Source organism: Felis catus, chromosome D1, assembly GCF_018350175.1.
Source record: "Felis catus isolate Fca126 chromosome D1, F.catus_Fca126_mat1.0, whole genome shotgun sequence".
In the NCBI taxonomy this organism is placed as follows: Eukaryota; Metazoa; Chordata; class Mammalia; order Carnivora; family Felidae; genus Felis; species Felis catus.
This window is the reverse complement of record NC_058377.1, coordinates 77,086,357-77,109,157: the sequence shown is the minus strand read 5'-3', so window position 1 is coordinate 77,109,157 and position 22,801 is coordinate 77,086,357. Positions and strand designations below refer to the sequence as shown.

The following is a 22,801-nucleotide window of genomic DNA, read 5'->3' as shown; positions in this document are numbered from 1 at the left end:
TCTTCACTCCTCCCCCAATATCACACATTCTTAATTGCTGTTGCTTTATAGTAAACAATGACATATGATGGAACAAGTCTTTTACCTCATTATTTTCTTCTGACATATCTTGATTATTATTTGTCATTAAATATCCGTAAAAATGTTACAATTACTTGCCAAAACACAATTTGGGGTTTTGATTGGGATAATATTGATTCCTTATACCAATTTGAGAAAAAATTATAATTATAAAATTTTGACTCTTCAAATCCTTAAATATATTACATCTCTTACTTTGTGTTCATTTTTTTCTCAGTAAAATTTTATTATTCTCCCTTGAAGGAATTTCAAAAGTTTTGTTAGACTCTACTAGATATTTAATAGATTTTGATGGTGCTATAAGTCTTATTTAGTTTTTAGTTGTTTTTGTTTAACCTATTCATAGCTAGAATGTAGTACTAAAATTTATTTTTCTATCTTGATTTCATAATGAATTTTGCATAACTTTCTTGTTTAATAATTTAAACCATATGTTAGTAATTATTCATAATTTATAAAAATTAATAATTTACCTCTTCTAATTATTCTTCTATAGATTCTTTTAGATGTTCCATGAATATAATATTAATTAAAATTTTGATAATTTAATAAACATTCTTTTCTAATTCTTATATTTTTTGTATCATTTTATTCCCAGTTCAGTGTTAAAACTTAACATTTGAAATTAAATAGAAATGGTAATGTGGATATCATTGTCACATTCCAGGTCACAAAGGGAGAATTTTTAATATTTCACAATGTAATATTATATTTACACTACTTCAGTTGTAGTTGTGTTTTGGCAGATCAATGAAATCCTCCTTTATTCTTAGTTTTGTATTTTCTTTTAATATTAATGGATGTTAAATATTATCAAGCATTTTTTCTGCCTCTGTTGAGTATTGAGATATGCTTTTTCTCCTCTAATCTGTAAATAAGATGAATTATACCAACTTATTTGCTATAGTTAAATCACTTTTCATTCTTGAGATATTAATCTTGGATAAGATGTATCATCATTTTCACATACATATTTCTGGATTCAGTCTTCTAATGTTATGTTTAGGATCAGTTTTGGGTGACTGTCAAAGGAAAACCTCAGTTTTTCCTCCTATGAGTCTTTCTCCTGGGCGTCTCCTTTGGTACTTACACAGCACACTTCACTTCTGACACTTCTGGTCACCAAATGTGTGAGGGTTTTTCCCACAGCAAGCAATTCTCCACAATACCAGCTGGCTGTCCTATAATTTAACTCAGTTCTGACACTGTCTTCCTGAAGGTAGTGTCAGATCCCACAGGTGAAGGGCTTAGTGGTGCAAGACTCTTCCTATACACTTCAGATGCCAATTGCAAGCAGTAGGTACCCAGGTTATCTACAAACTCTGTCCAATTTGGTGACATATCAGAGGTTCCTATGACCCCAGCCTCAGTTTCACTAATTTGCCAGAGCAGCTCACAGAACTCAAAAACACTTATGTTTAACAGTTTATTAAAAGATATGATAAAGGATACAGATGAATAGCCAGAAGAAGAGATACATGGGGTGAGGTCTGAACACAGGAGCTTCTGTCCCTTAGAGTAGTGGCACATCACCCTCCTCAGGTGGATGTGTTCACCAGCCTGAAAGCTTATGAGCACCATACTATTGGGATTTTAGGGAGGCTTCCTTACATAGGCATGACCAATTATTAACTCCATTTCCAGCTCTCTCTGGAGGATGGCGGTGGGGCTGAAAATTCCAAGCTTCTAATCATGGCTTGGTCTTTCTGGGGACCAGTCCCTGTCAGGAGCCTTCCAGGAGCCCATTCAGAGCCTCAGTAGAAGAAAAGATGGTTCTAGTGCTCTTACCACTTAGTAATTGACAGGTGTTTTAGGAGTCCTGTGTCAGTGTTGGTTTACAACCTTGGGAGTTCCCTGGATAAAATCTAAAACTGGCCCCATACTAGAGACCAAAGAAAAATACAGGTCACTCCACATTGATAGGTGGCAGGTTTAATAAGCAAGGAAACATAATACACAGTTTGGGGGCAGTCACAAGACAAGTAGATATCTACACCTGCCCACCAGAATCTTAAAAGTTCATGTAAAGGACTTAATGGGGTTCAGTCACATGTACTGTCCAGATGTTCTCAACAACACCTTACTCTCTTAAGGCTATATCCTTGAAATGCCTCCTAATGTGGGGATTGTGGATGGAGCACACATTCCAAGGAAAGGGGAGGGGGATGAGGAGCCTCCTATTGGCTGGGTCCAGCTCATAGTTCAACCAACAGTCACATCCTCTTAATGGCCCCCTCTGATAGTCAGGAATGGGGTCAAAGACCAAATAGTAGAACAAGAGATGCTTCTAGTACTTTTATTACTTAATTGCAAGGGTTTCCAGAGCTCTGTGGCAGGAACCAGGGGCCGAGACCAATGCATAGTTTCTATTATCTCGCAGTGGCTCTGTCCTTTAATTTTTTTTATAGTATCCTTGTTGGGTTTTAGTATTAACATTATGCTAGCCTCACTCATATTCCTTTTTTTGAATAGTTTACATAAAATTAAAATTATTTCTTCCTTGAATGCTTGGGAGAATTTAATGGGACAAAGTTGGCCTAGAGTTCATTTTTGAGAAGTATTTGAGCATGAGTTTACATTTTTAAAAGGATATAAAGTATGCAGGTTATTTACTTCTTTTGTCACTTAGTAAGTGTTTGCAATATCCTCTTTTTTTTCTTTTAAAACTGCAGCATCTCTTGTGATGTCACTTTATTTCCTGATGATAATTATATGTGCTTTCTTCTCTCATCTCTCTCACCTTGGTAGATCTCATCATAGGTATAGTGGTCTTATCAGATATCCAAGAATTACTGCCTGTGTTGATCCTTTTTATTAAATGTTTGCTTTATTTTTATTTTCAGTTTTTTAATATTCTCCTTCTCCTTTCTTTTAATTTTCACCATCTTCCTTTGATAATTTTTTCTAACTTCATGAGATGTGTTCTTATCTTGTTAAATTTAATCTTTCTCTACATTACAATGTATTCATCTGTGGTTATAATGTCCCCTCTACTTAACTGCTGCATCCCACAAATCTGAACATATGGTATTTTTATTAAGTTCAAAATAATTTTAATATGCATTATGCTATCCATTCCAGTAGATAAGATGCTCTTACTTCAGCTAGTTAGAAATAGTTTTAATTTACAAGCACATAGTAATGTTTTTAAATTTATTTTCAGCTTAATTCCATGGTTGTTCAGACAATACATCACATATAAATCCAATCTTTAAAAAAATTATCGAGACTTGAATTATGAACCAATGTATGGTCAATTTTGGTAAACATTTTGTTTGTGCTTAAAAAGACTTTGTGTTCTGAGGTTTTGGGATACCATGTTCTATATAATTCTTTTAAGTCAATTTGTTTCTATACCAATCCTTTTATAGTTGTTGCACCTGCTTTGAAGGCTCTTTTCCTATACATTTGCATGGACACTGCTTCATTTCACTCAGACCTATGCTTACAGATGGTCTCCTCAGCCAGATCTTCCCTCACTACCCTGTGTTATTTTTCTTGAAGCCTGAGAGTACATTATGTCTGTTTGCTTATTATCAATCTCCCTAACTGTAATAGAAACTCCTTGAGGCAAACACATCTCCCCTCTTATTTACTGTGCTACTGTGCTATCCCCAACACTCCAACACTTGAAAAGTATTACATACTTTTCAATAAATGTGTTTTGAATGATTAAGTGAATGAATTAAAATTAATACCCAACAGAGAACTCACTATGTATGTATGTATGTATGTATGTATGTGCATGTAAATATCCATAGTATAAAAGCTTAACCCCACTTTTTTCCTTCAATAGATTTGGCATTGCTCACATAGGCACAGGTTAAATATGGAGGAGGAAATGGAGAATAAGAAGATTCTGTTATAGAGATCATCTAAAGCAGGTATTCAATAAATATTTGCTGTATAGACTTTTTAAAGTTTATTTATTTGTTTCTAGAGGGAGAGAGACCTGGGGCAGGGTGCAAGAGATAGAGAGAACCCCAAACAGGCTCCACACTATTAGCACAGAGACTGAAGTGGGACTCAAACTCATGAACCATGAGATCATGACCTGAGCTGACACTAAGAGTTGGATGCTTAACCCACTGAGCCACCCAGACACCCCTGATGTATGAAATAAATAAAATTGACACCAAAGAAGAATGAAAAGAAAGAGGAAAAGGAAGGAAGAGAGAACAAGTTGTAAACTGAATAAAAGATGACACTGACAGGATGTAACTTGTTGTTCCTTTTTTGTAGAAGCACCTGACTTCTTTTGCCCATTTACCTGCTACATCCCAAGAGAGAAGGAATGACTAATATGATTAGTCAGGTAAGGAAAGAAGCTACATGCATGCAAAGCTCAGTCCTTTCCTCCCTCCTTGCATTTTGGCACTAGTCTCCCTGCAGACAATGTGCGTTCTATCCTGTTTCTTCATGCATTAAATTTCACAGTGGCAAGCTCTGCACGTGTGGGAGATCTGATTTTGTCCAAAACCACATGAGTAAATCTACTTAATTCTGGGAATTAATTTATGAAGCCACTACTATGCACCCAATTCTCCAAACAGTTCTATCTGAAATAATCTAAAATTTTAAATCTCTTTTTTGTTTCTTTACTATTGTTCAGTTGCTTCCAAACTCAGAGAACAGTTTCAATAAACTTAGGATTCTCTATAGTGTATTTTCACTGATATGCATCAGCAGTTCTAAGGTATATCTTTCAAACAAGACTTTTAAAATGACTGAAACCTTGAATTTCTATAAAAACAAGACCAGACTGAGAAAGCTGAAGGAGGAAGCAAAATAAGTTTCTGTTTCAGAAATTCAGCCAATTTGCTATGTCAGTCTTTTCCCATTCCATTAATCAACTATGTTAAATGTCCTCAAGCTGTCTACACAGGCAAAATGAAATGCAGTGATGCAGCAATTACTCATCTAGCAAGTTTAGACATAGAAAAAGACAACACACTAAGAACATAACAGGGATTTGCTAGAACAAATTACTCTTTGAGTTCTAAGTTATCCTTACAAATAGTCTATTTCTAAATAAGTCCTTCATAGGGGCTTCTGACCAACTGGATTGGAGAAGACTCTAGTGAACTAAGCCATTCAAGACATGCTCATCTATAGTAGTGAGTATAAACACAACTAGAAATGAAAGTCTTTGGAAGTAAAGGATAGCGTCAGGTGGTGGTCCAGTGTAATGCAATGCTAATAAGGAAGTTTGGTAGGAGGGCTACTTCATGCAGACTTTTTCAATCAGAACTTTTAGTGACAGCAATATCACCAGGGGTATTACCAAAGTGTAAATGTAGCTAAATGCCAAATTTTGGAGGAGACAGAGAGAGAGAGGGAGAGAATCTTTTACTAAGTCTTATCTCAGACACCCTGTGGTCTCTTACATACTGTAGAAACTGTTCAAGAAGGCAGCTAGCTCTCTGTCTAAACATGTCAGTATATTGTCAATCCTGCAATAGCAAGTGCCCTCTAACTTTCACTTAGGAACTATGTTTTTCTTTTCAAATATATGCCCATATGAAATGTTACATGATTTGCCACTTTAACATGACAAAATTTAAATCATTTCTGCCACGAATAGTGATGCCCTGTGGGAACCTACTTTAGAAGTTGTGGAGGAAATACATACAGAGGTTAATGACACAATATGTCAAACTGTGTCGTTGAAAGTGAGACTTAACTTCCTTAGATCATTAAATTTCAACAAAGATACCATTTTCTTATCTCTTTGTAACTTGTATCACTGGCAAATGTTACTGGCTGCCATCCAAGGGAAAGGTGACCCTGTTTCTTTCAAAAGTGTGCATAACGGTATGGTGTGTCAGCAACCATATCTTTGAAAATAGATGCTTGAGTTTTACTATTTATGTGCTGCACAGATATGCCATATCTGTGGTTTTATTGAGAAAATTGGCTGATGGAGCAAACTGGTCCATCAGCCCTTTGGGGAACCTGCCATTTGCAGATTTGTTCTCACAGTCCTCTTTGGTCCTTCCCTTGTTGCATTACATCTGCAAACTTCCTTTTCCCTCTGACTTGTCATAGGTTGTATTAAAGGGAAGCATCAGAAGACTAGAATGTAGGAGGAGAGAAGCAGCCAGGTTTTTCTCTTGTCTCTGCCTTGAGCAATGTCCTCTGTCACTCTAGCTATCACCAGACAGGCTTTGTGGTTCCTATTCCAACATGGCAGCCCCCGCCTTGCTTCCAGCTTCTGCCAGTTGGCCCTGGTTCTGGCTCCTGCACTTTGCTAACACTACGTCCTCTTGTTATCCTTCCAAAAGCTTCCAGATGCTGTTAATCTCTGATTTGGTTTCCTCTGTTTAGCTTCAGAGTTATTCCAACACATGTGTAAATAATCTCCTGTATTAAATTCCTTCTGCTGGAAATATCTAAAGTGGTTCCCATTTTGTTTTGTTTTGTTTTTCTCTCTCTGGACCCCGATTGAAACATTCAGTGATCAGAGGAAAAAGGGCAAAGTGAGGTTGGGTAACATAGTGGAAAAATAATTTAGGTGAACAGAAGAAGCAAAATTGAAAAATTATTTTCTAGTGTAGGAAGAGGAAAAGCATAATGGGGTCTCTTGGTCAGTTAAAGTTTAACTCTTCTGGTAGATTCATCCCAAATCTGCCTCTTGGGAACTCTGCAACCTTAAGGAGTATTATGTAATCTCTCTCTGCTTCAGTTTCCTCATTAGTAAAATGGAGTTAAAAATAGTACCGCTGCCAAAGGTTTATTGTGACCATTAAGGAAATTACCAGCAAGGCTAGTTCATAGCAAGACATTAATAAATGTTAGTTACAGCAAGCCCTTTTACCTTTTTAGTGTTGTAGTGACACTTAGGAGCTCCTTGGTTAGTTTTAGTTTATTTACACTGCAAATAGATATTGAAATTATCTTCTTAAGTAAGGAAGTAGAATAATACATGAATAGAAAATTGCATAAAGGAATAAACAAACACATGTATGCCTGAAACAATTAAAGAGAGAATAAGTGCATACGTTCCCTATCTTCAGAGACAATCTTGGGAATACAGTTGATTCTTCAAGTACACTCTCTTTATCCTCAGAATGAAGACTGGAGGGGAGATGGTCTCTGGCCTGTTTACTCACACCTTCCTCCATTATTTAAACCTTCATGCCACTTTTCTTTCACCCTTCCACTTAGTCAAAAACACACTTTCTAACCTCAACTGACAATATTCTGCTAGAGCTTTTACAGCCTTAGAAACCCAAAGTAGCAAGGACATAAGGACAGAGGCCAAGGTAAGAAGAATGTATTGTAAAGGACTATAACTGGAAAGTTTCGTCAGTCTTTTTTGTTTGTTTGTTTGTTTTTTCTGGGATCAGTTGTGCTCTGCTTTCCATAATGTTGCTTTTTCTTCAAGTGTGCTTGACCTGTCATTCTTTAGTCTTCTTGGCTCCTTTATTTCAAAAGACCTGAAGCAAAATTCTAGAGTATTTAACACTTCTGTGGCAGATGCCCATGGTCCAGGAAGTTGTCATGGTCATCAGGATCTTACTTGAAATGTCAACACTAAAGTATTTTTTCCCATTTTTAATTTCAAACTTGGATTATGAAATCATTTTTCCTGCTCATTGTCCAACTCTTTCATATGTTCACAAACAAGACCCTCCAAAACTTGGCCCCTGTTTCTCTCTTCAAATGTCCTTACCATTTCCCCCTACTTTCCATTTCACAATTATGTCCCAGAAGTATGGAACTACCTATGGATGCCACTCTATCACTCTCCCAGGTATTCTCCCATGTTATTCTCATCTTCTGGAACACGATTTATTGCAGTATTCCCTTGGATATTTTCATCTCCACCCAGTCCTTTTAAGGACTTCCCTGACAACTTTTTACCCAAAAAGGATGAGTTAAGGTTTCCTCCTTTCTACTCCCTCAGCATCTTATGGTGGCCTAAGTTGCAACCCTTAGCACACTGATTTTAAAGTCCTAGTCTATAACCCCTTACACATTTTAAACTTCTTCAGAAACAAGGGCCATTATTCCTTCATTCTCTTCCTTTCCTGATCAACACACAGTTGGCACATAATAAATACTTGTGGCTGCAAACCAGGTCAAACTTTGTGTTCAAAAAATCTTAGCCCTAGAGATTCAATCTACAATTTCCCCCCTATAATGTACACAACCTGAGTACTTATTTTTGTTGTTTCTTCCTTAAATTATCTAAATAATTCTATCAGGAAAGGATAATTGAAGCATCTCACACCTGTGCTTTTAATATTATGTGAGCTGCTTCCTTCCTCTAAAAACAATACCTACACTTTATCAAATCTATCTCTGGGAAATAATAGTCATTTGTTGATTCTTTGCCTTATGACAATGAGTATTAAAATCTGGGAGGGAAAGGAAGTGACTTACCTGTTTCAGTCACTCTTTGGGACTCTTAGCAAGACTTCATTCTGAACTCTTGCATTTGGTTTTTACCAATCTCCATGGAATATAGTTAAGTTGTGAGCACTCAGTGGCTACTGGCTGATCTGACTTGACTGTACCACTGCAATACAGACCACCTGACAGCCTTCACAGACATGAACACATACATGGCAAGAGCTGGGAGATTTGTGGAAGCCACCAAAATAGGGAAAATTTGAATCAATCTACTCAGTCTCATCTGTTGTTCAAAACTCTCTTCGTCCTGTTATTTGAAAAGTGCCACCAGGCATATTATTTCTTCAGAAACTCCTTCCATTTCTTAAGTGTGCAGAGGAATAGGGTGTTCTGCATGTGCCTTCAAAGGTTAAATGTTTCTTTCCTTGAAGGTTTTCCTAGGGAAACAATACCCAGCCTTTTCAGCCGCATAATATTTGTCAGATCAAATGACTTCAAATTACCTGACTGCTCTTCACCATTAGATTTTGGTCCTTCGGCCAGTAGGTAATCATTTCCAATCATTACCTACCTACTGTCGTCTATCGACAACACACCCCTTTATCATTGTTCCACTGCCCCACACAGCCTGACAGCAGAATTCAAGTGCAGAGCAGTTGTAAGATTTACTTGGCTTGTTAGCAGTTTGTCATCCTTTTAGAATTTTTTCCTCCCTCAAAGCACCTTCAGATGTTTAAGTTATTCATTCATATCCTTGGAGGGAGGAAAAAGAAAACTGGATAAGCTGTGTATTTTCTTGATGGCTCATCAATATAGCTAAGATGTTTTGAACTCTCAAGAAAGGCATAACTCAATTTCTGGCCAGCAATTTATGCAGTTGCCTAAGAGGGTGAGGCAAGAGAGGGCAAGGCATCTGAGGGTGTCAGTATGAGAAAAAACATCAAAGGAGATTTTCCAAATAACTACTATTCATTGAGCACCTATAACGTTTATGAACTTCATAAAATCCCTCATTGGTGTGTGGTATTAATCCCCTTTTTTGGTAAACAAGGATGTTGCTTTTTAGACAGGTTAGTAACTTGGTCACAGTTGACTGGACTAAGAAGGGAAAAAACTGGGATTCAAACCCAGGCTCTTGTTTGGCTCCAAGACATATGCTTTTTCCACTTTGTCTTGTGTCTCCTGGGTATGGTTTGTCTTCATTATTCTTCCACTTGTCATTTTGTTCCCCACTCTGTACGGTGCTGGTGGCTTCATTCAGACTCACTGCGGCATCAAAATCATGTGCTGTGACTTCATCCCCTTGCACCAAACTCTCTTGTTAGACACCTCTTACCTTATAACAGTGCAGCACATCTGCTCAAGTGTCAGCAAACTTCAACTGATGCCATTTCTTTCTTTCTTCATTTTCTGTTACTGACCCCCAGTCTCCTACACAACTGCTGACCGCCCCCCGATTATGCTACCAGATCTTCAGGAATGCCTTATTTGTCTAGTTCCAACTGTACTGTAACACCACCACCAGTTACTGCTCATGCCTTGCTTCCCAGAGCTCCTTAAAAATAGCTCGCCTAGTCTTTGTCTTAAACATTAGCAAAACGAATGCCCAGCCTTAGGAGCTGTTTTACCCAGCAATGTCTTCTTCAATAGTGTAATGCTGTGTATTGTACCCTTTTGTCTGGAAGTGACTTCTTTTTCCTCCGAATGCCTGTACCTTGCCATTTTCATTCCTGTTTCCCCAGATAACATTGTCCAAAATAGGTGTTCAGTAAAATAACATTCGATACCTAGAATACATATAAGTTCATAAATAATTGAAAGGAAAAGCATAAACTATTGGCAGCTGGTTTCTTAATGAAGAGAGTTCTTTGGAGCCAGACATATGCATGTGCTCAGGGGGGACATTCTCAAGATACTACAATTCCCATTGTCTTTAGTTTGGGGGCTCCAAAGCTTGAGCCAGATACACTGATTTGTTATATGAGCATTTAAGCCACTTCATGCTCTCACTTTTGCTATTGTGCATTGCATGGGAAGTTCTCAAAGGCCAGTTAAACTATTTTCTTGGTCTGAGTTCCCCTGTTTTACTCTTAAAGTTTGAATTTTCACAATATATCATTTCTTTCATGCTCCAGACAGTGGGCATTTTTTTTTTACTAGTTTTGCCCATTGTGGGGGGAGAGTGATTTCTCGTCTTTTCTTAGATTGCTATGTAAAGTGACTAGAAAGATAAATCTCCCCACTGAAAGGCAGTGTGATTAAACCATCTAGATCCAGACTAGAAGGGCAGATGATGAACAGGCTTCTGCCAGGGACTGGACAGCTGGATGCATTTCACAGCTCACAATGCAACCCTACTCATGAGAACAAATGAAGAGTCACAGGTCTGCAGGAAGGCAGAAGCGGGATGGTTGCAGACAGCTGAATGTAACTACCCATCTTCCATAGAAAGTGAAAGTGAAAATTAACAGCTGTTGAATCTTGGAGTGAGATGGCCTTCTAGCCATGCACGTGCCAGGCATAGCAAGGTCCTACTGCGAATTACAGTAAAAATTGTGGTCCTACTAGAACCAGAATGCATCTCAGGTCCTGTACAACCCAGTCCAAATCACTCAGCCTGACATAAAAGGCTATTCTAATCTTTACTTATGCTGCCTACTTTCAGTACCCACTCTCCTCCAGCCGATTTCATTCCTTGTCCTTATTCTGGGAAAACCTTCCTGTTCCTAATCCATCTTGACAACTTCAAGTCTTCCTTTCTAAATATTTCCCAGCTACTCCATATAGCTTTAGTTTCAGAAGCACAGAACCCCTACACAGAGCTGTGTGTTATAAAACATGTTCATGTCTCCATTTTCTCATCAGTAGAATGTGGATCACTATCCCCAGGCTTTAGGAGTGGTTTAAGTATGAAGTGAGACAACATTTGTGTGCCACTTAGTACCACCCTTATTAGATAGTACATTAATTCTATATTAGTCCTCTTCTCTCAGCTCCAAAAATATAGAGCCTATTAGGTTGCCCATTAAACATTAATTTGATAATTAATTAAAATAGGTTTGTGAGTCTATTTCCTGGTACAAAATGCCTACATTTCTTCACAATGCCCGGAGATGGGTTCTTTTAAACTACCTTTGAATGAGACGAAGGGAAGAATGTGTGATAAACTATAATTTAACCAACACCACTGCACAATCAAGAGAGGAAATTGATATGCTATAGTGCCATCAGGTATACTAGGGAGATCTGTTACCTTGGTGGGAAAAGGGAGATATTTGCAACACATACTCACATACAGGGCTTAAAGACCATTAGTCTCAAGCCTTATCTGGAGTACTGTTAAGTCTGAGAGAGAAACCTGAAATTGACTTTCACAGAATCAATGAAGATTTTACAATGTGCTTGAAATTCCAGATAAATATCTGACGGACTATTTTTTTGTTGTATGGTCAGAAGGTTTTTCTTTTTCCAGAAGTCCTTTTTAAAAAGAGAAATGAGCATTTAGCTAAATTTTCTACTTCTTAATTTTTGCAATGTTGTTGATGGACTGTGAATGGACACCAAGTACTATCCAAGCATTATTGACTAAAGCCAAGCATCCATGACCTCATCATTCCCTTAGTTTTTATAATTGCCTACTGGATTCCTTTCATGGTTTTTTTCTCCCTTAGACCATAAATTTAATTTTCTGCAGAAAATAATTACTGGAATATGTAAGTTCCAGCCTATTGGTCCTTTGGACACTGTAGATGGAAGGGCATCTTCTCTAAATGGGAGTGAGGATTACACAGACATCGTTCTACCCCAGTGCATGAGAAAGAAGGAATCACAACTCTTTGACACATACAGGGGTTAAATCAAGATTTGTTTTCTGGCCTTCTTGATCAAAGTGTGCTAAACTGAATTGTGGCTTCCCAAAAGTTATGTCCACATTCTAATCCCCAGAACGTATGAATGTTACCTTCTTTAAAAAGGGCATTTTGCAAATGTAATTAAGGGTTTCGAGAAGAACTCCTGTGTTATTAGGTTGACCCTAAATCCAATGATGAAAATCCCTGTAAGAGACACCTAGAATAGAGACAAACAGAGAAGAGGAGGAGGCGAAAATGTGGCCAAGGTGGCAGAGAATGGTGTTGCAGCCACAAACCAAGATCAAGTAGAGCCATATGAAACTGGAAAAGGCAAAGGATTCTCCCCTGGAGTCTCTGGAGGGAGAATGGCTCTGTTGATACTTTCATACCTTTCGCCTTTAAAACTGTGAGAAAGTAAATTCCCATTTTAAGACACCAGCTTTGTGATAATTTGTCATAGCAGCCACAGGGTACTCATACCCAAGGCTAGTTTTAATCTGATACTCTCCAATATCACTTTTCACTCTCTTTGATAGCAAAGAATTTTAAGTCTGTTTTATTTACACTGATTGTCCACATTTTTTCTCACCCGTTGAGTAACAGAGAGAAATGACAAACATTTCTTTCTCGGATGTACTGCAGCTGCCAAGATGCTCTGCCATTGTTAATGAGAAGGTATTCTGTGTTTCTCTTTATCTCTGCAGATGACACTCCAAGAGCCTGCCAGCAGGTCATATGCTTTCTGCTGCCATAGCCTACCTGGGGTACCCTGGTCTGCTAGGATTTGTCAGGTCGTGAATCAGAGTGAAGCTGGAACAGGAAAGATTGTGAGTCTAGCCGACTTGTTCCTCCACCAAGCACGACAACACTTAGTCATCGTCAGTGCACTTGTGTGAATTAATCCATATCTGTGGCTTGGGAAATGAAGAGTTTTGATAAAAAGTAACATATTCCTATTTTAAGCCTTCCAAATGAGTACTTTCTACACACGCATCATTGGTTTCAGAAATGGAAATATTTAAGATTACAAATGATGCCTTCTAAAAGGTAGGATGCTGATGTTCCACTCATTTAAGAAGTGTTCTAGTTCCAGTAGAATTGAACTAATCAGCAGAAATGTCAATACACACACTTTGCAGAGGCAGATATAGAACACACCAAGGAAATTCTGGGGCTTAGATACCATTCAATGCCATACGATTAAAGTGAATGATAAATGGGAGGGAGGGGGAGAGGGGGTAAAGAGAAAAGCAACTGTTTTGCTGACCTATAAATTCTGAAGTAGCATTAGTTAACTGAAGGGTTTCCTGTGGCTCTCAACCAGAGGTCTGTGACAAATTGATTCTACGAGCTACATCAGTCCACCAACATGTTTTGTATGTCCTGAATTCATTCTTTTAAAGTTGGATTCAGAATTTAAGACTCATAACATCACACAGTAAAATCCCAATTTGCGGCTTCTCTGAATAAAGTGAAAAGCCTGGGTCCATATAGTCGACTATCAACAATTGGCTCACAATCTACTGAGACCTTTGAGATGCACTATTTATGTCACTGTACTCCCTCCAACTTACTCTGGGTACTTTTCTACATTGTCCCCAGTAATAGTTGAGGTTTAAAAATCTGATTAAAACCTTTGTCAGTCTGATTTCTAGTGCAGTGACTCATTCCTTCAATGCCATTTTCAAATTTTATATGTAAAATTATCTAAGAGAAATTCTTCCCTGGCCCACAATAGAATCATTAAAGCTCTGTTCACAGACATGATTGAAGGCAATACTTCACCATTTGTAAATATGGAATGTAGTACTCCAGATTTTTGTTCTATTTTCTTTACAGTATCTTCATTTCCCAAGCTGCATGGTGTTTGATGTTTTGATCAAAAGAATATATTTTTATTTTGCACTTAAAAGAAGTATTCCCACCTCCCTCCTTTATATTCATTTGGCTCTTTACTAAAGCAATAGTGTGGGGTGCCTGGGCAGCTCAGTTGTTTAAGCATCTGACTCAATTTCTGCTCAGGTCATGGGATCCATGGTGACAGTGTGGAGCCTGCTTGGGATTCTTTCTCTCTCTGACCATCTTCCGCTCATGATCTCTCTCTCTCTCTCAAAATAAACATTAAAAAATATAAATGGGCAAATGAATAATATCAGAAAGCAGACTATACGCAAGATCGCCTTTCAGTGCCAGGTTTTGTAGTATTCTGATGGGTGTGTGTGTGTTAACTTTAAGGAGTACAGTAAAACCTTAGATTGCGAGTAACTTGCTGATGTTTGGTCTCAGGCTCTGATGTCTGGCATAAATAACTTTTAAGAATGTTGGAAGGTGCCCACAACTGGAACTACTGTATTTTTTGTCACTTCAAAACACCTATGGATAGTCCTTTGCTTTCCATACAAGAGTAAGCCTAGGAATGCTTTGCTTCATTCTAGGCCAGGCTGCCTACAGATATAAACCCTTTCCTCTGCTGCCTTATTGATAGTTACATTAAATACAGTATATGACAAGAGTTTATTGTATACAATGTCCCCCATGCAGAAAAAGATTCCATTGAGCCAACAGGTAGCAGTGGTTCTATTAGTGATAGGAAAGTCGTTCTACACAATGACCCTCCTCTCTCTTGTCTCCCTTACACCAGCCATGAAGGTTTTCAGAGGTCAGTGCAGGTTAATTTATTTTGCTCTATATTTTATATTTTCTTTATTATTTTGTATTATATTGCAGTATTATAATCATTTTTATATGAATATTTTGGAGTTGTGGAATGAGTCATCTGAGTTTCCATTTTTTATGGGGAAATTCACTTTGATATACAGGTGCTTTGGATTACAAGCATGTTTCTGGAATGAATTGCGCTCACAAAAATTGTATTTTAAAATTTTCCTATAGAGCATGAGATTGGGTAAAATGGCTTGTTACTACTGTGGGTTTAGGCATGCTGTCAGGCTTTTAATTAGAATGTTTCTCAGTTCTTAGTATCTGAATTTCATAAAGCAATATCACAATCAGGAGGAATACAGAACACAGAGACAATTACAGATATTGAAGTTCCTCCATGATTGTCTTTTAATGTCACCCATTTAGAAGGAGTAAGAAAAGCTCACTTGAAAATGAAATGTGGGAAAACATTTGGGGTCATTAGCAGGACGGCACAGGGAAAACTGTGTGGATTGGGTGATAGCTCTAGGTGATGAATTATGAACTCTGGGCAAGTCACTTAACCTCTCTGAGTGTTGGTTTCATCTGTAGAGGTGAAGATGAAGTTCAGGTCAATGACTTTGAAACCGTGCTGTTGAAGTTTGTGAGCTATGGTGTGGCATGTGTGAGGGGGTTCTCAACCCTTGCTCCAAACAGAGAAACTGCTTTTACTGAATTTTTATATTGGAGCACAGAATACATTTTGATTTTTCAAACAGGTCTTACCGCTTAAGAACATTTGAAAGCCACTAGAGTGGATTGTCTCCACTCTCCGATGATAACTTTTTGATACTGTAAAAGATGATTATGAATTCAATTTTTACAATTAATTGAAGATGTACTCTATGCAAGGCACTATTCTGGATGGTATAAGATGAAGATTGTACATAGGCTAGCCTATATAGTCTGTTAAAAGTCCGCAATAGTGACATAAGCACAGAAGTATAAAGCTCAGAAGAGGGGAAGTCTGGTGATATGTATGTATGTGTGTGTGTGTGTGTGTGTGTGTGTGTGTGTGTATATATGTGTATATATATATATATATATACACATATATATGTATATATACATATATATACACACACACACATAGACATTGTATATGAATATAAATATTAAAACACATGCATTATAGGTTGCACATGAATATATATTATATATTGATATTCTACTTATATATAAAACATATATAATACACATGCATATATATATATATTTCATATGCAACATAGAAGAATGAGGTAAATTTTGTTTTAATAGATTTATCTAGTTCATAGAACTTTCATCTCCCCTCATATTCTACTCTCCTGAATCACAATGTTTTGACACTACAGGTAATTGGAAGGTAGCTAGACAATTACTTATGTATTGATCATTGTTTCTTAACAGACTGTGTGTTAGCTTCTTGACCCTTGTGGTGGAGCAGACAATGGTTAGGGTCTGTAAGGAGGCAGATTTGTTAAATATAGTTTTGTTTCATTAAATGGACACCCATTTTACATTCCACATCATAGAACAAGACTTAACCAAATCCCATCAAGAGATTTACCACATTTTTTTAAAAAGTAACTTTTTTAAAATTTCTGAATCAAGAAGGTATTTCAAGCAGTTATTTCAACTGGATCCCCTAATAGATTCAAAGATCCTCAACACCTCTAAATGCTCACATAATGGTGAACTTCAACGACAATTTTTTTCATCTTTATTTTCTGAGCAGAGCGTAGTGGAGTATCTTATGTATAAAGCACTCAATAATTTTTGATAAGAAAATGTCATCAATTATTTGATAGGAAGCAAACCCCTTATTGATAGGAGCTGGCAGTAGTGTAAATTGTGCTACTAAATATCAATAACATTTTATCAAGTTGGCACAGGTTACATTTACCCACCAGATCTAAAATGAAACGAAGAAAACACATTTTCAGATTGTAGTTGTGAAAAAACAAAAAAAAAAAACCCCTATTTTAGGATAAACCATCAACACTGATGGCTGTGCAATAAAGACAGTGGTGAAATTTTGAAAATTTATTGGTAAAAATGGAAACCCATTCTAAAATACACAGCAGTGTTAGTCATTTTCTTTACCAGAGGCTGGTGAACTTTTTCTGTAGAGGGCAAGACCAAGTGAGCCACGAGGTCTCTGTTGGAACTACTCAGTTCTGCCATTCTACTTCTTCAGCAGTAGAGAATGTATTAATGAATGGTCCCTGCTGTGTTCCAGGGAAGTATAGAAGCAGATTTAGCACCAGGGCCATAATTTGCCAACACTGACCTATACAGTTATGAATGATTCTTGTAAATGTCTTAGTTTTTCCAATGAAAATTAATTTTTTAATTTTAATAATTTTAAATTAACATTTTTTAAACAATTAAATTTTTTTTGTTAATGTGATTCATTTTTCAGAGACAGACACACATGGAATCTGAAGCAGGCTCCAGGATCTGAGCTGTCAGCACAGAGCCTGACGCAGGGCTCAAACTCACCAACTGCAGGATCGTGACCTGAGCCATCCAGGTGCCCCTTAAGATTTTTTTTTTAATACTGGGTCATAAATATTTTCTTTATTATTTTTGAGAGAGAGAGAGAAGCAGAGAGCAAGCAGGGGTAGGGCAGGGAGAGAGGGAGACACAGAATCTGAAGCAGGCTCCGAGCTGTCAGCACAGAGCCTGATGCGGGGCTCAAACTCGTGAACCACAAGATCATGACCTGACTGAAGACGGATGCTCAACTGACTGAGCCACCCAGGCACCCGTATTTTTAAAAGAATCATTTTCAAGTTTTCCATTCCATGATTGCATTTAAGGAGTTAAAGGAGAGATATCTTCTAGCTTACCACATTTTAACAGTAGTTGTCAAATACAGTATTTAAACTATTGACATAATTTAATTCACATGGAATTAATTTCATGTAGTGAACTGCATCTTCGCAAAAATATTTGATATTGAGTAGAATCTCTGGCAAATATCAATGAACAATGGTAATCTGAGCTTGTCATTTTTAATGAATAATTTTATTATTTTGGGGGATTTAAAATATTGTTAGCATGAATGACTTAACATCTTTTTTGATACTAGGAATGTGAATAAAACTTCATGAAACAACTTGATTCAGAATAATAATGAATTCAAGAGCCTTAGGTATTATAAACCACTATGACGTGATTTAACTGAAACTACAACCTAAGTTTGAATTCTCAGCTCAGATAAAATGTTATTTACACATTTTATTCATTTTGTACCACTCAATAACTGCCAACTCTTAAAAATATTCACTGTTCTAAAAGAACTATTGAACATACAAGTAACTTTTCTTAAAGGTGCATCCTTCACCACCTGAGAGGTGGTGTGGTCTAGAAGAAAATAGCACTGGGCAGGCATTAGGAGAGCTGGCCACCAGTCCCAACATGGTATAAGTCAACCAAACAAACTGTTGCTCAGGAGCCATTAATTTACTATTCTGTAATGCAGGAACGTAATGTAATGTAGGAATTACACCATTCACCTGTGCTAGGATGATAACTGAATTAATAGATATGCAAGTCCCTTGTAAGTTATCAATTTTTCAGTGCCTGGAAAGGTGGTAAGTATTGCTGCTTCTAAATTGTGACTTAAGCTCTTGTCTTATTTGCAAGAGGGAGGAGAAAGTTCTTTTAACAATAATTATATTTAACAATAATTATATAATCATGTTTGTGGCCTTGCCCCTCTTTACTATATCAGAATTTCTTTCACCTTGTTTAAAGTGAATGAGTAAGCATCTAAGTGTGTTCAATAGTCTGAAATGTAAGTATGATTCAGTTAGACTCTACATACATTCATCAAAACATTTCACAGGGGTCTCGATACTAAGTATGCAGTGGATGGGACAGAATCACAACAGGCAACTTTATTTGTAGAATTTGATCCAAAACTCAAGAAAAAAATGAATAAAAAGAGCCGAGTCTCTATTATGTTAGTACACAAAATAAACCAAAAAACACATCAACATTTACCATGAGATCATTTAAATGTATTTGCAAATGATTTGATGAGGGAAACGTGATTTACAACACGGGAAACTTCTTATAACAACCACTGTAGGTCACCTAGACTAGGTTAGCAAGAATGAACAAAGTGATAGATCCAAAAGGCAACCCCCAAACACCTTCCTCAGATGGAGACTTTGGTAATTGTGGTAAAAAACAAAACAAAACACCAATTCCTGTTCTTCACCATGCTGGATGGTCATTTCGTCCATTTTTCTCCCGCAATGATGAGTCCATTTTAAATACTTCAATTATTATGAAGACACTCCAAATCCACAGAACAGCAGACACTTCCATTCTGTGCATCAAGACAAAAGCGTTAGCCAACTGAGACAGAGGATATAAATCAATCAGCAGTATGCATTTTCATATCCAAAATGACCATCTCCATTTTGAGATAAGCTCCATGAATGCTACTGAAAAACTACCAGAAAAATGCTAGAGGAGGTGGGGGAAGGAAAGACATAGGAGATCCTCCTGAGTCCCTTTGCTAGCTCCTACTGGCAGTGCAAGTTTATACCTCCCAAACCATGTTTGGGATTCGTCCCCTGTATTTCCAGGTTGTTCACGCAACTTAGTCACCGGACTTATTCTAAATAAAATTGTTTTCAAAAACATACCCCTCAAAGATAATTTGTCATTGACAAAGCAAATCAAAAGTAGAAGAACATGAAGGCAACTCCAAAATGGGTTCCAGAAAGGTTTGCATAATAGGAACAGAGTCCTCAGTGGTGACTATGAAGGGAACAGTACATATTTAGATATATAAATTAATGGAAATTAATGTTAATATACCTTGATAATCTCCCTAAATGAATCTCAAACCTGACCTCAAAGAAATACTAATACATAACACAGGTCTCCACATCCCCTAGTCGCTAAGTTTACTGGGGCTTGAAAGTACACACGGGACTGTGGCTCTTTTGCTATGTGCAGGTTGATATTGGCCTTTTCCTATTGGGGCTGAATTTAAAGATGGTACTTTCCAGAAAAAAGAAAAGAATCCACCTTTAGAACAGCCATAAAGAGATGACTTGGGAACCTTCCGCTGAAGCTGAGCCAGGATTTGACAGAACCGAATAGACTAATATTTTAAATGTGCTTCATCAGGAGAATCTTCAATGTTTTGGCAGAGATGACTGCCTAACCCCAGCTTCAAGTCAGCTGTAGCCATAGCTCTTCTCAAGCTTTGTAGGGAGGAAGGGGTCAGTTTTTAATATCAAAGACGTATGAGGATCGCTCATGGGAATTCCTCCAAAATGACAGGAAAATAATCACAATTAAATCCTGCAGCAAGAGCTTCAAGTCCCTACATTAGATACTGTGATAATTAAAGCAAACAACTTCATAGAGCACTTTCTTCTAACACTGACAGTTTCATGAAAGGGCTTATAAATTTTTCCAGCATGAAAAAGAGATCTGTTTTCTTTCTTTCCTTTTTAATATGCAGGTCAAAATAGCTTAAATCAGCCATAATTGGACCTAGTGTCAATTGTTAAAATTCTGTAGTTCAAAGGCAAGAAAGAGGACTGTTTTAGTCCATGTTCATTTGGAATTTATCTATATACACAGTGTGGCTCCGATCCGCTCAGACATATTAACCTCCCTTGAGATGGAAATGCCTGTGTTTCCATCATGCCCCTCAGAACCTGTGCATTCAGAAACATCAGGAATGAACCTCCCGCAGGTACTTTGTGACAACTGTTCAAGGCCCAATTGTCCTCAGGACATCCAATTACCTTGCATTTGCAAGTTGTGCAGGGAGATCCAGCCATTGTCCACACTGCGCCGCTCAGCCTTGAAATGCCATAGCTGTCCAGACAAGTTTTTCTGATGTCGTAGGCAATGTTATCAGCCAGGCAGGGGTCACTGACACAGCGGGGACAACACTCCCCTTCCAACATGGCTGTGTACTCACAGCTCAGATTGGGGCAAGTGAGTGGCCAACAGTCTACCTCTCCTTCCTGTTGAGAGAGAGCCAGAAATGGTTTATCTTTATTCTTATGAACAATTATGCTCCCAAAGTCCTGCCGGGGGTGGGGAGGGACAGTAATTATCATCACTGTCCTCACTGTATGTTTCTACTTCCACCTTTATGGGTATAATGTGCTTCCTCCTTGAAGAGCTCCTATAGATTAGATATCACCTCCTCCATGGTACTTTTGCTGACTGTCTATACTGCAGCCTGAGAAAGAGGCAGGTCCACATCTGTGTACCAATGGCACCCCATAACTATTTTTTATCATCACATTTATGTTCCTTATCAGTACAACTCCAGATTAAGTTTTGAGCATTTAGGCTTTGGGCTTGTTTCTTTGTCTCCCTGATGCTTAGCACAGTTTTGGTCAAAAAAATGCTAATTGAATGAACAAGTAAGTGCATAGGTGATAAGGTGATGGCTAGTGTCTTAAGAGAAATTAACTTCTCTTAAGGTCAAAGCGGAACCTGAAGCACTGTAATATTTCAACAACATCATAAACTGAGTTCTTAGTATCAAATTTAAAATTGAGACTGGGAGAACTACTTCAGAATGGTTTTGAATGTGACATTTAGCTAGTGACATCACTAACATGTAGCAAGGTATTATAGTTCAGATGGAACCTCTGTGTTTCAGAGTCTGGCAACTGTGGCTCCACTGAGCTGCCTATAACTATTTCTCTAGCCGCCTCTTCAGTTATCATGGAAATTCATTATAATTTATGAAAACTCACGCCTAACGATTTGGTCAGCTACATAACAGACAAGGTCTATCATGCTCACCATTATATCATCCAGAGTCTATTTAGTAAATATGACCCACAGTATACTCAAATAATTATTAAGCTACGTGTTCAACATCTTCAGTTTTCCCAGGAGATATTAGCCTTAGGGGCTAGGGATGGACATGGAAATACTTCTGAAATTCAATGAAAATTTCATGTCTGAAATTAATCCCAATTCTTCTAAGTGCCTGATGACTGACTTCTTGAAAAAGAAATGCAATTTTCCAGACTGATATAGTTGTGTTGGGTTCAGTTGCCCTCAGATGGGAGCTTGAAAAAAAATGACTGATTTGAGTATATCTGAATTCTACTCCTCAGTATTAGGGGTGATTCAGAAGGATGTATTCTACTAAGATGATCTGCACATTCACCAGGAGACTTTAGAAAATCTGAGAGAAATTTACAGTACAATTTCTCTAAATGCTTATTTTCATACAGTATTCACGGACTAAATCACTAATTTTAGAAAATGTTAAAGTATGGAATGCTGCTTATAGGTTCTATTACAAGTAGATTTGGTTGTGACTTGGTTCCAATAGTTATGACTCCCTCAAAGAAGGAACATAAGATTCACTAGGATTATATAGCCTAACAGTCTTTGCATCCTTTGAAAACTTTGTGGTATGATTTGAAAGAGAAAGAACTAGGTCCAGAAATTAAGTCTTTTCTTCGGACATTCTCAAATCTGATTATACCATTAGTATCTTTATATGAAGATCCAAAATTACCTCTACTTGTTCTATATGAAGGTTTAGCATCTGAAACATCTAGAAAACGTTATCAGTAGTGACTTCTGTATGCTAAGTACCTTCTATGTGCCATGCACTGTATTTGCACTTCACATATGTTCTCTCATCTTCCTAACAGTCCTACAAAATTGGTATTCCACTTGTGTACAAGGAAAGAATGATCAGTGCAAGGTGAGGATTTGCCTGAGTTAATAACACAGAGCTAGCAGGTGGGAGAAGCAAGACTGAATTCTAAGTCTCTATGACTCCATCCCTGATATTTCTACCATGTTCT

General features: G+C 37.5%; 1 protein-coding gene and 1 long non-coding RNA gene across 6 annotated transcripts in view; one reads left to right on the top strand and one right to left on the bottom strand.

Annotated features, from left to right (window-relative positions):
* The first annotated feature begins 2,820 nt into the window (after nucleotides 1-2,820).
* On the top strand, nucleotides 2,821-17,454 carry LOC123380540. The gene is made up of 4 exons (XR_006586446.1): nucleotides 2,821-3,965; nucleotides 4,324-4,396; nucleotides 12,995-13,117; nucleotides 17,395-17,454. It is a non-coding gene; the product is annotated as an uncharacterized LOC123380540 (long non-coding RNA).
* Nucleotides 17,455-18,862: 1,408 nt separating this feature from the next.
* NELL1 (neural EGFL like 1) overlaps nucleotides 18,863-22,801 on the bottom strand; it is an 883,212-nt gene continuing 879,273 nt past the window's right edge. For all 5 annotated transcript variants that reach the window (XM_003993068.5, XM_003993069.5, XM_045039061.1 and 2 more), the window contains 2 exons: nucleotides 20,756-20,980; nucleotides 18,863-19,314 (listed from right to left, as the gene is read on the bottom strand). In XM_003993068.5, the coding sequence (XP_003993117.2) occupies nucleotides 19,264-19,314; nucleotides 20,756-20,980 (276 nt within the window). In that variant the 3' untranslated portion in view covers nucleotides 18,863-19,263. The remainder of the gene's footprint in view (nucleotides 19,315-20,755; nucleotides 20,981-22,801) is intronic.